Source organism: Seriola dumerili, unplaced genomic scaffold (genome assembly GCF_002260705.1).
Source record: "Seriola dumerili isolate Sdu_G_001 unplaced genomic scaffold, Sdu_1.0 BDQW01000432.1, whole genome shotgun sequence".
NCBI lineage: Eukaryota > Metazoa > Chordata > Actinopteri > Carangiformes > Carangidae > Seriola > Seriola dumerili.
In genome coordinates, this window is record NW_019174687.1 from 1284813 (window position 1) to 1299665 (window position 14853).

Here is a 14853-nt window from a genome sequence, read left to right on the forward strand (position 1 = left end):
CAAAACCACTGGTATCTTTGTATATCAATACAAGGATAATTCCGGATATTGTATGAAAAAAAAGAGACTTTTTCAGGTCTATTTTTGGACATTGAAAGTTGTTGTTTTATATCTTTTACAGTGTAGGTCCCTAATCTCAACAGTTTCTCTTGTATAATGCTTCAAGCTTCCAGTAATCTAATGTTAAAGTCATTATTAGTGTCTTATAAAACTCTTCTTAAATCAGTTTTTATTGGAAAACTTTTAAGTATGTTGTTGTGTTTTATTTTCCCAATGATATGGACAATTTATATTTTTGTGTAATTTACTTCTGTGTTATGTGTTTTTCTTTTGTTTTTAAGTGCTGTTGTTAATTCCCCATTTTCTTTCTGTACAGCGCTAAATTTGCTAAGAAAAGTGCGATATAAATAAAGTTTATTATTATTATCATGATTATATTAATTTTTCTCTTTTTTTATAACCCGATGACCTGAGGAACCTGTACCCTGTCTCTTGTTTCCACCCGGACATAAAAACAATTGTCGGTGTCAGTTCCGGTGTTGTTCACTTGTGCCAGCTGGTTGAAAGTAGCAGCAAAGATCCTCTGTAAGGTTTCTCTAATGTCTCTGGCTGTAGCTGGTTCAGCTGGGTATAATTATCAGAAAGTGTAACAATGTGCTGCTGCAACTGGACACGTGAAAACGCGACGTTAATTAGCTCAAGTCAAGTGTAATGTTAACGATTCTGTCACTGACGGAGAAAACATTAGTTCCCCCCTGTCAACATGAGCTGTGTACTGATGAAGAGGTTCTACAAGGAGCTGCCGGTGTGGATAGTGGAGGACCACCACGACGTAAGGCAATGTAGCTGTAAAATAACTGTAGCGTTGTCTCCTCTCAAGAGGTGCACTGAAGTAAATGACTGTGTGTTAGCATACTCAGCTAGTTGTAACTTTAGCTGAATACATATATATATAATAAATATAGCAGGTAAATAAATATATATATATATTTATGTATGAATCAGACATATCAGTTCTTCAATAAAACAAACCTCACAATAAACAAAACAAACAAAAAAGAAGAAAAATAATGGAATGAATACATAAATTGAATAAATAAGAGCAAATAAGACAAATATATAACTTAAGTGGCAGACTTCTTCAGACAAGCATTTCAGAATAGATATTAACTGCTGACATGGACTTCTTATTTGTTACAAATTTAAGAGACTCAAAAATCTTTAATCACATCGGATCTTGATGAACAAATTATTCAAGTTGAAAATCTATACTGATTTACATTGTCTAATTTGTTGAGAACAAAATGACATAACTACAGTCAATGGGAACCAAAATCATTAACCCACTGAGGGCTGGATTCACAATCACACTGAATATAAAGTGCAAAATTGAAATCACAGGCTGATCCAATTTGCGTGAATTTCATCACAGCAGCTCATAATGTGACTCAGTAGTGTGTATGGCCCCTGTATGCCTGTATACACTCCTGACAACGTCTGGGCATGCTCCTGATGAGTCGGCGGATGGTGTCCTGGGGGATCTCCTCCCAGACCTGGATCAGGGCATCAGTGAGCTCCTGGACAGTCTGTGGCAGTACTTGGCAGTGTCGGATGCACTGATACATAACGTCCCATAGGTGCTCAATTGGATTTAGGTCAGGGGAACGTGAGGGCAAGTCAATGGCACCAATGCCTTCGTCATCCAGGAACTGCCTACACACACTGGCCACATGAGGCTGGGCGTTGTCCTGCACCAGGAGGAACTCAGGGCCCACTGCACCAGTGAAAGGTCTGACAATGGCTCTGAGGATTTCAGCCCAGTACTTAACAGCAGTCAGGGTACTGTTGGGCTATGACATTGGAGGTCTGTCCAAGGATATGCCTCCCCAGACCATCACCGCCAAACTGGTCATGCTGGATGATGTTACAGGCAACATAACGTTCACCACGGCGTCTCCAGACGCTTTCACACATGTGCTCAGTGTGAACCTGCTCTCATCTGTGAAGAGAATGGGGCGCCAGTGGCAGACCTGCCAATTCTGGTGTTCTCTGGTGAATGCCAATCAAGCTGCACGGTGCTGGGCTGTGAGCACAGGTCCCACTAGAGGACTTTTTTTTTTTTGAGCAGTGTAGTTGAAAACCACCAAGGTATAAAAAGTGTATGTGACTTAAAACTAGATAAAAGTTCATGTTGAGCTTCTGTCAGACAAATACAACACTGATATGATAATAGAGGATATGACATCAAATAGGGAAAACTGTTATATACTGACCGTGACGCAAAAGTATTTAGGAATAAAACAATGTCAAAACCTATCAAGATCCATAAAGGATGCCCTTTATCATGACTTTTTTTTTTACAATAGGTATAGAACCCCTGGCCATGGCTGTTCAATCCCATACAGAGATCTCTGGTGTACCTACCGGTCAAACAGATCACCATATTTCTTCGTATGCTGACGACGTCATTGTTTTCTTAGACACCTGGAAAAGTCCATTCCGACCTTGTTAGAAGTAATTAATACATTTGATGAATTCAGGCTAAAAAATGAATAATGTTGATAAACTCCAAAGAGAGATGTAATCTGCACACATCTGCAGTTTAAGGATGCAAATCATTTTATAGATTTGGGTGTAAACTAGGGCTGGGACGATGATCTGACGTAATCCACGTCGATTATAAAAATGATTCGACGTGGAATTTTAGTGTCGACGCGTCGTGTAAAACCACACAGGGTAAATGTTCATAGAACAAAACCAGAACTTTCTAATGGGACCATTTATGGGAGCGTGTCTATGTTCCCACAGCCCTATGTTCCCACAGCCCTATATTCCCCTTTTATACCTTTTCAGAACGCTTTGCATCCACGTTCCACGGCGTCTTCACATTTATCCACCTCAGCGATCGTTTTTGTAAAGCATTGTTTTCAGTTACGGAATTCACCGTTCTAATGTGGACGGAAGGGCTAACTGGATAAATATTACCCGGGTTAGTCTGGACATGGGCTTATGGGAACATATAAAACTGTGGGAAAATAGGGCCTAATTTTCAAAACATTCTTAGAAATGTGGGAACATAGGGCTGTGCGAACATAGGGCTGTGGGAACATAGGGCTGACCCCCCGTTTATATCCATCGTCTTTGGTTTACCCAGATACAAGCGCAGCGCAAGGGCTTGGACAACGCGGTGACGTAATTGAAGTCATTGACTACGTGAATGATTTGCGTCTGTGTATTGAACAACTATTTGAACAACATGGCGGCGTCTACCAGCAGTACGACGGAGCGTGTGGAGCAACACGCGGCAAAAAAGGCTCGCACACAGTCCTCCAAAGTTTGGGAATACTTTAATCTTGACACCAACAGTGCGGTAGTCTGCAGACTCTGCAAAGTGCATCTTCATTTGTGTGTGTGTGTGTGTTGGACAGGGCAAATTGTTATATTAAATGACTAACTGGAAAATAATTGCAATAAAATTACTGTTAGGTTAATAAAAAAAATAATCGTTAGATTAGTTGAATAATCGAAAAAATAATCGCTAGATTAATCGTTTAAAGAATAATCGTTTGGGACAGCCCTAGTGTAAACATATAAAACAAGTAGTGAACTGTAATTATAATTCTATTGTGGAATCAATCACTAGGTCAGGTATTATACACCTCTACCAATATGGAAGAATTTGACATTTTGTGATAATTGCTGTGTGAAGTCTTAAGTAATGGCTAAAAAGTGTTTTGTGAGGTCATTGTGACCTTGACCTTGACTTTTGACTTTAACCACCAAAATCTAATCAGTTCATCCTTGAGTCCAAGAGAACATTTGTACCATATTTGAAGAAACGCCCCAAGGTGTAACAGAGATAGAGTTCATGAGAATGGGACGACTTATGACTTACTTATATCTGGGTCCCCTGAGTCTTCTGAAGCTAAACTTAGAGTTTAGAGAGAGGATTTACAGGAAGGCTTTTCATTTGAGGAGGAGGAGGAAGAAGATGATGATGATGATGATGATGATGATGACGATGATGGGAAGATACTTGTAAAGGAGCTCCAACGCAAACAACATATATTATATCAAACATCAAAAATAGCTGAATAAGTGTAACAGTAACATCCCAGATTGGTGTTTTCAAGGTGGACAATCCAAGGGAACATTTTCCACTATGTTGGGATTAAGATGTAATAAAATGAAGAAGTTTGGGGAAGAAGAAAAATATGATAGAAGATATTTTTTTCTTATTGGGTTGTTTTCAGAAGAACAGGATATGAGGAAGAAAGAGCAGAGCTTTGTAGATGTTTGTTACAGGAAAAACTGATGATAGCATTATCATTTAAAAAAGTAAACAGGCCAGGTATTGGTGTTTAAAGGAACTTTCTGCATGTATATCCTTAAAAAAAAATGAGCTGCTCTATTGAAGGAAAACAAGAGCAGTTTAAAAAATGCAGACTTGGAAAGTTTACTGGGTGAGTGGAGAGTGAATTTAGAGATGATTGATATGCAGTTTTACAGGCGCCTGGCTTGTCTTGCTTTATGTTGACTGTATGGTGGGACATTGGTGATTATGAAATATAGGAGAAACAATTTTTTAATCTATTTAGTTTTGGATTATTACAGTGTGTTATTTTATTTCTAGAATATATATTGTGTATGTTTTATATAGTTTTGTTTTTGTTTGTTGAAAAAGTATTAAAAGAAAAACTTAAACGAGCTTATTTAACTGTCTCTCGACCAGGTGGTTCATCACATCTACCGTGCCATTGCATCGAGACACCTCCCAGCAAAGAACATAAAGATGGTTCATCTGGACTCCCATCCTGATCTGCTCATCCCTGTCAACATGTCCGCAGACACAGTCTTTGATAAGGAGAAACTGCTCAGGTATGGAACATGCAGTTTATTACAACCCAGTTCATTTCATTCTCACTCATTCACTCTCTCTCTTTCATTCTTGGGTTGTGAAGACTCAGTTTTTGGGTGGGGTATAGGAGCATGTCATGAACAGATCTTCAGCTGACACTTTCATCACATCTCCCTGCAGTTTGTAGAATCCATATCCACTGAAAAACATTCCCTTAATGTCCATATCTATGTGGCTCTGTTTCTACAAACCACACAGGAACCTGAGGCTGCTTCACAAGAAAAGCCTAAAAAGTCTCCCAAATTATTACTCCTTCTACTGAAGAAATAGTCGCTCAGAAACATATCTGTGTTATCAATTAGATGTATGGTTTATATAGAGCAGCCACACCCATTGATTTTAATAGTTTTTGTCACATGTTGTTTTTCTTTGTCCTGGCTAATGATTTGGAGAATATGAACAAGAAGAATGATGTTGCCACGGAGTAGTTTAGTTTCCGGTGTGCCACAACTTGCGTCCCTGTCAGTGTACCCATGTATGAACAGGATGGATGGATTACTGTGACTGATGAGAACTTAACAATATAGTGATTGTCAGGCCAGATCAGAAGGAAGCTGAGGCTCCATATGTAAGTGTTTTTCTCTGATTTCCAAGCAGGTTTCAGAAGGAGTAGGAGTCTTCATTGCCTCAAAAAAACCTTGATCACCTCCATGAGCTGTGTGTCACAGCTCCAGCTTTAGCTCCAGCTGCTGACTGTGTTGACAAACAGGCTGAATCAATGAGACAAAGTACAAAAACTAACTTCCTGTTGCTTTTAGAACCTTAGTCTGCACCTGGTCCCTTCCCCTCATGCAGGATCTTGTCCTCATGTCTCTCCCTCAGCCCCAGCTGGGGAGGTGCAGCTCACAGTTTGAAAATCCCTGATCCAGAATAACAGGAACAATGTTTCTGGAAAGTCAAGTTGCTGCTGAATTTTTTAAATGTAAATTTTCAGTGGTGCTTGCACCACTAACAAAATTTCCATTGTACTTGATTGAAGGCTGAGATCATAAAGCCTGGACACATTAACCCCAAACCATGAAGACCTGATCCTTTAATTGGCCCCTGTTTTCCTGTGTTTTATTTGAAGTGTTGATCCATAAGAACCAAAAACCATCTCTTCTCTCACATTTCTACCTGGAGCTCTAGTTGTATTTCCTGTTTTTTTTTTTTCAGTGAGTTGAGTATAGAAAACTGGATAATGCCCATGGTGTATGCTGGTCACGTGTCCTGTGTGGCATGGCTGCATCCATACTGGGCCCAGCAGATCAGAGAGGGAGAACACAGGATGGCTGTGGGCAGAGACTCCTCCACCACCACCATCAGGTAGGAAACACTCCAACATACTGAATTTCTTTGTTTAGCATTCATGGTGTGCCATAATCTCCACTAACTGTCTGCCTTGTCTCCCTCTGTCTGTCTCCGCCCTCTTCATCTGCAGGGTGACCAGTACAGACAATTACTTCCTCAGTGATGGTCTTTACGTTTGTGAAGAGCAGCTGGAGAACTCTAAACCTCTCAGACTGAACGTGGTCAAAGTGAATCCTGTCAAACCAGGTCATTCATCACTCACAGGTATGTTTATTTTCCCTTTTATAAATCATATTCATTCAGCTTGGTTTCACTCTATGATTTCCCCCCGGTCATCTGTACGCACTGAGATAGTGTCGGCTGCTTTTCTGTGGCCTTGACACTTTCTTGTGTTCTGACTAGGGCTGTCCCAAACGATTATTCTTTAAACGATTAATCTAGCGATTATTTTTTCGATTATTCAACTAATCTAACGATTATTTTTTTTATTAACCTAACAGTAATTCTATTGCAATTATTTTCCAGTTAGTCATTTAATATAACAATTTGCCCTGTCCAACACACACACACACACAAATGAAGATGCACTTTGCAGAGTCTGCAGACTACCGCACTGTTGGTGTCAACATTAAAGTATTCCCAAACTTTGGAGGACTGTGTGCGAGCCTTTTTTGCCGCGTGTTGCTCCACACGCTCCGTCGTACTGCTGGTAGACGCCGCCATGTTGTTCAAATAGATTACACAGACGCAAATCATTCACGTAGTCAATGACTTCAATTACGTCACCGCGTTGTCCCAGCCCTTGCGCTGCGCTTGTATCCGGGTAAACCAAAGACGATGGATATAAACGGTCCCATTAGAAAGTTCCGGTTTTGTTCTAAGAACATTTACCCTGTGTGGTTTTACACGACGCGTCGACACTAAAATTCCACGTCGAATGATTTTTATAATCGACAACGTCGATTACGTCGGATAATCGTCCCAGCCCTAGTTCTGACAAAAATTCTGTCTGTGGAACTCACTGATGATACTTATATTCATATACACAGTGTACAGGATTGAAGTGAACTAACCTCTATTTCCATGTTGAAGCATTTCTAAAACAGCGGGAGCTATTATTGCTCCAGTTTTCTTTTTCTAGTGTTTTTGCATTTATAAAAACAATGAAAAAATATTTGCATAAAGAAAATCTGCATTGTGCTTTTAAGTCACTCTGATCACAAAGATGATGTGTTGATTTGGTTGTGTAGAACTCTCTTCAGTGAATCCAGCCCTCTATGTCAAAGAGACGTGTTTTAAAATGACCTAGTTTGTGCAAAAGATGGGGGGGATTGCACTCTGTTAGAATATAAAAAGCCAAACATGCTGATTTAATTTCTTACCTCATAAAATATTTGTAGTCTACTTCTCCTCTTTAAAGGATGGGTTCAGATTCTTTACTGTACTCACATGACGTGCATAGATTTGTTGTGTTCTGAGAAGGTGTAATAAAATACCTGATCAGGTTCTTCCATCCAAACTCCCTCCATTACTGTGAGTTGGTGCACTTGCCCTGGTACTTCCATATTGTCCATTCTTCCTCAGATGTAATTATCGCCTCTTCCTTCTCACATTTTGTCCTAATGTTTGAGGTTGAATGTGTTTCAAGATTTGACAGACCCTCATATATTCATAAAAAGAAAGAGTTTTTCAAAAAAAAAAATCAGTCATGCAGTCATACAGATTTTGCTCATTACTGATGTTACTCTAAATATGTCTTACTGTAATCCTGAACACACTGTACAGACACAGTTCTGTGTGTTTGCTCTGGAAAACATGGAATCACACATATCTGAAGAAAAGTTTTATTTCAGGAGAACAAGTCAAAGTTTAAAGGAATAAATGAATGAGGACGTCAGTCGGCCCTGCAGTCAAACTGGCTGCATGATTTGAGTTACTCAACAAGTAACTAATTAAAAAGGTAGCACTTACACTGTATGCAACTTCATTTAAAGGATATGGTGGCCTTCCCTTGTTGTTACCTACAGATATAATATCATAATTATTTTTTATTTTTATTTTATATCCTTATTAAGTCTGAGTATTTGGGGGCCGTGGTTCAGGCAGTAGAGCAGGTTAGAGGTTCGATCCTCAGCTCCTTGTACCCAGGATGCCTGCTGTAAAAACCTTAGCCAAATCAACTATACAGATGGTGTTCAACACCAACACCAACATTAATGACCAGAATTTAATTTTATTCTCTTTTATTTGTTGTTTTTCTTGTTTTCTTCTGTCCTATTTCCTCTGATTTCTGTATCATATCTTCTGTTTCTTCAGTTCTCTGATGAGGATGGACACACTTTCATCTCCCACAGTCTTATGCTGTTTCATCTGATTTCAGAGAAGAAGACAGAGGACGACATACAGAGGTGGTTTACCAAGAGACAGAGGACAGAGAGTAACAGAGCTGGGGAAGCCAGCTGCTCTGAGCCCCTCTCAACAGCCACTGACACACAGCAACCAGCAGAGGGCAGCAACGTCAACCACGAACAGTGGGGCAATGGGAAAGGCTCAGGGCTTGATGATGATGAAGATGAAGGATCAACCAACTATGTTGTTAAGGGAATATCTGCATTTCTAGTTGAGACAGAGCCGTACATCCTGGACATTGACTTGGATTTCTTCTCATGTAAGAATCCCTTCAAAGAATTATACACACAGGTACGTCCCTCCACACTGTCTTACACACCACCTATACAGTCTACACACACCACACATAGCTTTAGCTTCTTTCTTTTTTTACCCATAATCATGTATTGATTTAAATATCTACTAATGCAGAGAGTTGTTACGGCCACTTTATTTTTAAACATTTTCCAGTTATTGTCCTTGATGAGAACAACTTTGTAAAAATTTGTATAATTACATCCTGGATAAATGCGCCGAATGTGTTAACATATAAAACCTTGTCCATCCACACGAGGTACTGACTGTAGCTGAGATGGAACATTAAAGGTGTTTCTCTTGAACTGACCTTAGCTCTGTGTCGTCTCTGTCTGTGTGAAGGAGGAGTACACTATCCTGAAGGAGCTCTACAGCTTCAGGGGACCCGGCCCTGATGCTGAGCAGGTCAGACTTTCAACAAAAGATTACACAACAGTCAGTCCGCCTCCACCTACCACCGTCTTCTAAACAAACACACACACAGTAGGACTGTAAACACATAAGTCACCAGTTGTGGTTGAAGAAAATTAAAGAGGAAAATAACGATATATCTGTGAGGACTGTCTACACACACATATACTGTGCACTCTCTGTCAACATATACTAATTACATATAAGTAATTATTTCCACACAAGTGAGTAAGTGAGTAAGAATGTAATTTTCAGTTACCACAAGAACATAAACAGTAAATGTTCTCTGTTAAAGGTGGTGGTAGTTGTACTAGGGGTAGTAATAGAAGTAGCAGTATATGTTATACACTGTGGATATATGCATGTATGGGAACCTCTTTTATCATGACTGACTAATACAGCACTCTTTCATACATCCACAATAACATCAACACATACAGACAGTGACAAATTAAAGGAAGACCCTGAAGAATGAGTGGAGAAACAGAATGACAATACCCCAGTGCCCCCAGTCATAGTTCACAAGGGGTCACTGATGGTTTGATGAGAATGAAAATGATGTGAATCACATGCTGTGACCTTCACAGTCAGCCGGTCTCAACCAAAGTGAACACCTATGAGAGCTATTTTGGAGCTATATGTGAGACAGCGCTCTCTGCCGCCATCATCTAAACAGATGAGGGAATATCTTTATGAAGATAGGAGTTCATCCTCCAGTAAAGTCCAGAGACTTGGAGAGTCTGTGCCAAAGGAGCAGTGAAGCTGTTGTGGATGTTGACTCAAAATCTTACGAAGACACTTCACGGCTGTCCACTGTCCACAGCTCTCAGGAAAAAGCTGTGTTCGGGGGAGGTTTTTGCGCCTGAGGGTCCTCAGGAAGAAGAGGTGTTGCTGGCCTTTCTTCACCAAGAGTGCGGTGTTTGCGCTCCAGATCAGGTCTTCTGATATTCGGACTCCCAGGCATTTGAAATTCTCAGCCTGCTGGACCTCCTCCCCACTGATGCACAGCCCAGTGTGGTGTGTTGGTTTTTCCTTTAATTTGTCAACTTTTCCCCTATTAACACAACCAACTGAAAATCTGTACCAACTCATAACCTTTGTGTGTCACATCTTACTGTTAATGTAATGTTGTGTTGGTGTTGTATCGTTTATTGTGTTTGGATGTTTTGTTACACCAGTGTGTAATTTGTCTGCAGATTGCTGTATTTTCGGAGCCATACCACAACAACAGTACAGAAGACTTTTGAAGGAATCCTGTTCTGATTTGATAATGAACAGTGTGTGTGTGTGTGTGTGTGTGTGTGTGTGTGTGCGCGTGTGCGTGTGTGCGTGCGTGCGTGCGTTTGCGCAGGAGGAGCTCGATGAGTGTGTGGATCATCGTATACATCAGTTAGAGGATCTGGAAGCAGCATTTGCTGATCTTCTTGAGGACGATGGAGAAGAGACGGTGACACGCTGGTCTAGCAACCCTGGGTAAAGAGTCTGGTTCATTTCACTGTGACTGGACTGTGATTGTGTAATGAGTGGACAGATGGTGACAAATTCTCTGAATAAACTCTGAATAATGAGTGGAGAAACAGAATGACAATATCCCCATCCATAAGACAGGAAGGGTCACTGATGGTTTGAGTATGAAAATGATATGGTTCACATGCTGTGGTCTTCACAGTCACCAAATCTCAGCTGTCAGTTGAACACCTATAGGAGATGTTGGACTGAAGCTCTCCACACGTTGTGGCCCAGCACCTGACTAAGACACTTTATGGTGGTTTTTCCTTTAATTTGTCACTGTCTGTATATAACAACATGCTGCATTATTGGGGATTTCATGACAAATTGTATCAAATTTGCAACAAACAACTTATCTTTGACGTTAATGTAACTCTTTATGGGTAACTGATTTTACACATCAAATCAGTTTAACCTATCGTTAAGACAAGTACTCAACCTGTGAAGACAGCTGACCAACACAGTCCTGACAACAGGTTTAACCAGTCAATCTATGTGGAGACACCTGTGTGACTGGATCATGTGTGTGTTGCCATGTTTACGTAATAATAGATGCTCAGTAGCTTACTCTACAGTGAGTAGTAAATAGAGGTTTCTGACTCTTATTAATCATGATAATTTTCCATCATGATTGACAGCTGTAGAGTTCATAACTAATTTTTGCATGTCTAAAATGTGGGATTGTTGGCTGAAAGTTTTTGGAATTCGGACACTTGGATATAAGCAGATGATAAATATGTGCAATATAAAGTAAACAAGCAGTGATTTGGACACGGTCAGTGTGTGTTATTTGACCTCTTTGTACATTTGTTTTCAGGATGGCTTCATTAGCACAGCTGGTTTGCAGTTTGAAGTCAAGAAACCCGAGCCCTGACTATGAGATGGTAAGAACAATGTGAATGCACCACTGCTACAACAACCACAACAACTTATTGTAATGATAGATATTATATTAGTATACAATTACGCTGTGGTTATTTGCTATATTATGGTATAGCTACAGCTATAATCAATATACCCATGCAGTTATTTGTTTTTAGCCCTGCTAGTGGTGTGAATCTAGGAATGCTGGTGTCCTCCTTCTGTTCCATCTGTTCTCTCGCAGGTCCACCAGGCAGGGCTAACCTGTGACTCTGTCGAGCTGCCTCACCACATCAGCACTGATGAGGAGATCGACAGACTCATCTCAGCTGTACAGCTGTTTCTGACGCCTCTGCCCAAACCCACACTGGTCACTATGTCTAGGTAACTAATACAGCCACACATTGTTAAAGATCTACAGCACAAAGAGCTGGAGACTTAGAATTTAGATTGTCTTGTGAAAAGTGTAGCAGTACAGAAAGAAAGGTTAAATGTGTTTGTTAATGTGTGTGGTTTCAGGTCCAGTCTAGATGAATACTGCCCAGTAGAGCAGGTGGACTCTGTCCAGAGCAGAGTATTGGCTGTACTGGAGGCCCTGTATGGACCACTGGACTTACACAAAGACTATGAAAACAGCAGCACTGAGACTCTGGACTGCCAACCACAGGCCTCTTAACAAACACACACATACACATGTCATGAGTGGATATAGTGTTTGATAAAGACAACCACATGAAAATGACACATCAGATGCTGTTGCACTGAATCTTGAAGTGTATTTGGTTTGTGTGTCCAGGAGGTCATGATTATGTCATGTATTAACATTTGAAGTGGCTGTAGAAGTTCTCCATCCTGGATTTAGTTTTTGCAGAATACAAATCAGATTACTGTGAAATTACAGGCTAAAAGATGAGTCTGGAATTTTGTTTTTCCTTAGTTGACAAATCCCATGTGCAGACTAAAACCAACCCTCAATGCATCCTACTAACTTATTCCTCTGTGCCATAGGGCCCCATTGTTGTCCAAAAATATTAAACTATACAACACATCAATGAGGCACACTATTAAACTGGGTGACATGTTCCAGCAGTACCATGAACACACACTGTAGTTTATTTTGATTCAGTCCTCCACACACTGTCCTGCTGCAGGAAACACCAGCACCAACCGTGTATTCATCTGCCACTGAAAACAGTGTCCAACAAATGCACTGTTTGCTAAAAACTACAATGGCCAGCTGTTACAGGAACAGTTACTGAGCATTTTTAAAAGCCAGTTTAAAAGGGTTTACATGTTCAGTTGGTACCAATGTGCTTGGACTGCCACAGACAGCAGAGAAGTCTGAAAATATTGAGAGGAAAACTAACAGTGTTGGTCTATTCATGAGATCTGGTGATCATAACAAAAATATGGACTCTTTCCACACCTATTCTTTAAGGCAGAATGCATCAACATGTGCTGAGATAGTCACCTTATTGTTGGTCAGTGATAGATTTTCTTTTCCACTAGCTGTACTGGTATGGCACCGGTACTGACAGTACTGTCCATGCAGTGTGGGCATTTACGTTTTTCTAAATACCTTTCTGTTGAGTTTTGGAAATTCAAAATTTTCTGTTTATAACAGTAGAATCTGTTGAACTCTGTATTAAAGTCTGTATTAAAGCTGCTTAGCTACAGTAATTATCCTGGTTTTCATTCTGCTAATGCAGGTCTAGTAGTTTCTTCCTGTTTTTAAGACCCTCACAGCATCTGGATTAGGTTTTTCTATGAAATTTAACCGAGGACCCTCAAACTAAATAAAGAAAAACTAATTTTAAATTAGATTACACATTTTATTCACATGACATACAGTATAATAACTCATTGAAGCGGATCACTCATTCCAATGAAGTAGCTGTTATTGTTTTTCAAAGTTAAAAAAGTTTTGCCGTCATCAATTTGAGGTATCACCTCCATCCCTGGCTGAAAAACACTTTCCACACCACTGTTGTGAGTAAAATAATAGATACAGTGCCAGATGTTGAGAACCAGAAACAGGAACAAGGAACAGGTGTGAGGTGTTCCCAGTCCAAATCAGCTTGGGCTAGGTGCCTCTACCCATCGTCAGGGGTTGAGATGCTGAGTCCAATTCAGGGACCAGGTGTGAGGCTCTTCAAGGCCCAAGTAGCCAGGGCTGGGGGGCACAGAACCACAGCCAAGGATTGGGAACCAGAGTCTGGTATTAGATTAGATTCAACTTTATTGTCATTGCACAGAGTACACGTACTAAGACAACGAAATGCAGTTAGTATCTAACCAGAAGTGCAAAAGAGCAGTTAAAGTGCAAGTGTGTGCTGTACAGGTATGTAAAGTGAGGGTGTGCATAAGTAAAGTGGAGATGTGCATATGTAGGGTACAATAAATTACACTGTGAATTACAATGAATTACAATGATGAGGTAGCGAATTACAATGATGAGGTAGCGGGAATAAATACAGTGAGTGCTAGACAATGAGTAGGGACGGTTCAGAACAGTTCAGTGCAGGGTTAGGTGGCTGAGGGGGTTGGTGTGGCAGTCACAGTCTCTGGGTTGTGTGTGTGGGGGGGGGACACCGGGGTTGTGAGTTCAGCAGGGTGACCGCTGCAGGGAAGAAGCTTTTCCTGAACCTGCTGGTCCTGGAGCGGAGAACCCTGTAGCGTTTCCCTGAGGGGAGGAGGGAAAACAGTCTGTGGCTGGGGTGAGAGCTGTCCCTCACGATGCTGCGCGCCTTCCGCAGACACCTCTTGCTCTGGACAGCCTCGATGGAGGGGAGGGGAGAACCGGTGATGCGTTGGGCGGTTTTCACCACCCTCTGGAGTGACTTCTGGTCCGCGATAGAGCAGCTACCATACCACACCGAGATGCAGTTGGTGAGGATGCTCTCGATGGTGCAGCGGTAGAAGTTCACCAGGATCTGAGGTGACAGGTGGGCCTTCTTGAGTCTCCTCAGGAAGAAGAGACGCTGGTGAGCCTTCTTGACCAGGGTTGAGGTGTTGAGAGACCAGGAGAGGTCCTCGGAGATGTGGACACCCAGGAACTTGAAGCTGGTGACACGCTCAACCTCCGTCTCGTTGATGAGCAGGGGGGCGGGTGTGTCACTCCTCTTCCTGAAGTCCACAATGAGTTCTTTGGTCTTCTTGAT

At 41.0% G+C, this 14853-nt stretch overlaps 1 protein-coding gene across 2 annotated transcripts; it reads left to right on the plus strand.

Annotated features, from left to right (window-relative positions):
- Nucleotides 1–544: 544 nt before the first annotated feature.
- Nucleotides 545–13359, plus strand: cunh5orf22 (chromosome unknown C5orf22 homolog). Of its 2 annotated transcripts, none has more exons than XM_022761819.1 (10): nt 545–832; nt 4733–4878; nt 6074–6223; nt 6339–6472; nt 8589–8908; nt 9254–9346; nt 10674–10795; nt 11649–11715; nt 11937–12076; nt 12212–13359. In XM_022761819.1, the coding sequence occupies exons 1-10, from the start codon at nt 764–766 to the stop codon at nt 12366–12368; spliced, it is 1398 nt and encodes a 465-aa protein (XP_022617540.1). In that variant the 5' UTR covers nt 545–763; the 3' UTR covers nt 12369–13359. The 2 variants fall into 2 exon arrangements, with proteins under 2 accessions (XP_022617540.1, XP_022617541.1); XM_022761820.1 differs by having other exon boundaries at nt 9254–9316.
- Nucleotides 13360–14853: the final 1494 nt, after the last annotated feature.

Excerpts from the sequence above, each read along its gene's own strand:
- cunh5orf22 (XM_022761819.1), top strand. The coding sequence starts at position 764 with ATGAGCTGTGTACTGATGAAGAGGTTCTACAAGGAGCTGCCGGTGTGG. Across the intron at positions 6,224-6,338 it reads TCCTCCACCACCACCATCAG|GGTGACCAGTACAGACAATT; the intron begins GTAGGAAACACT and ends CTTCATCTGCAG. Across the intron at positions 8,909-9,253 it reads TCAAAGAATTATACACACAG|GAGGAGTACACTATCCTGAA; the intron begins GTACGTCCCTCC and ends GTCTGTGTGAAG.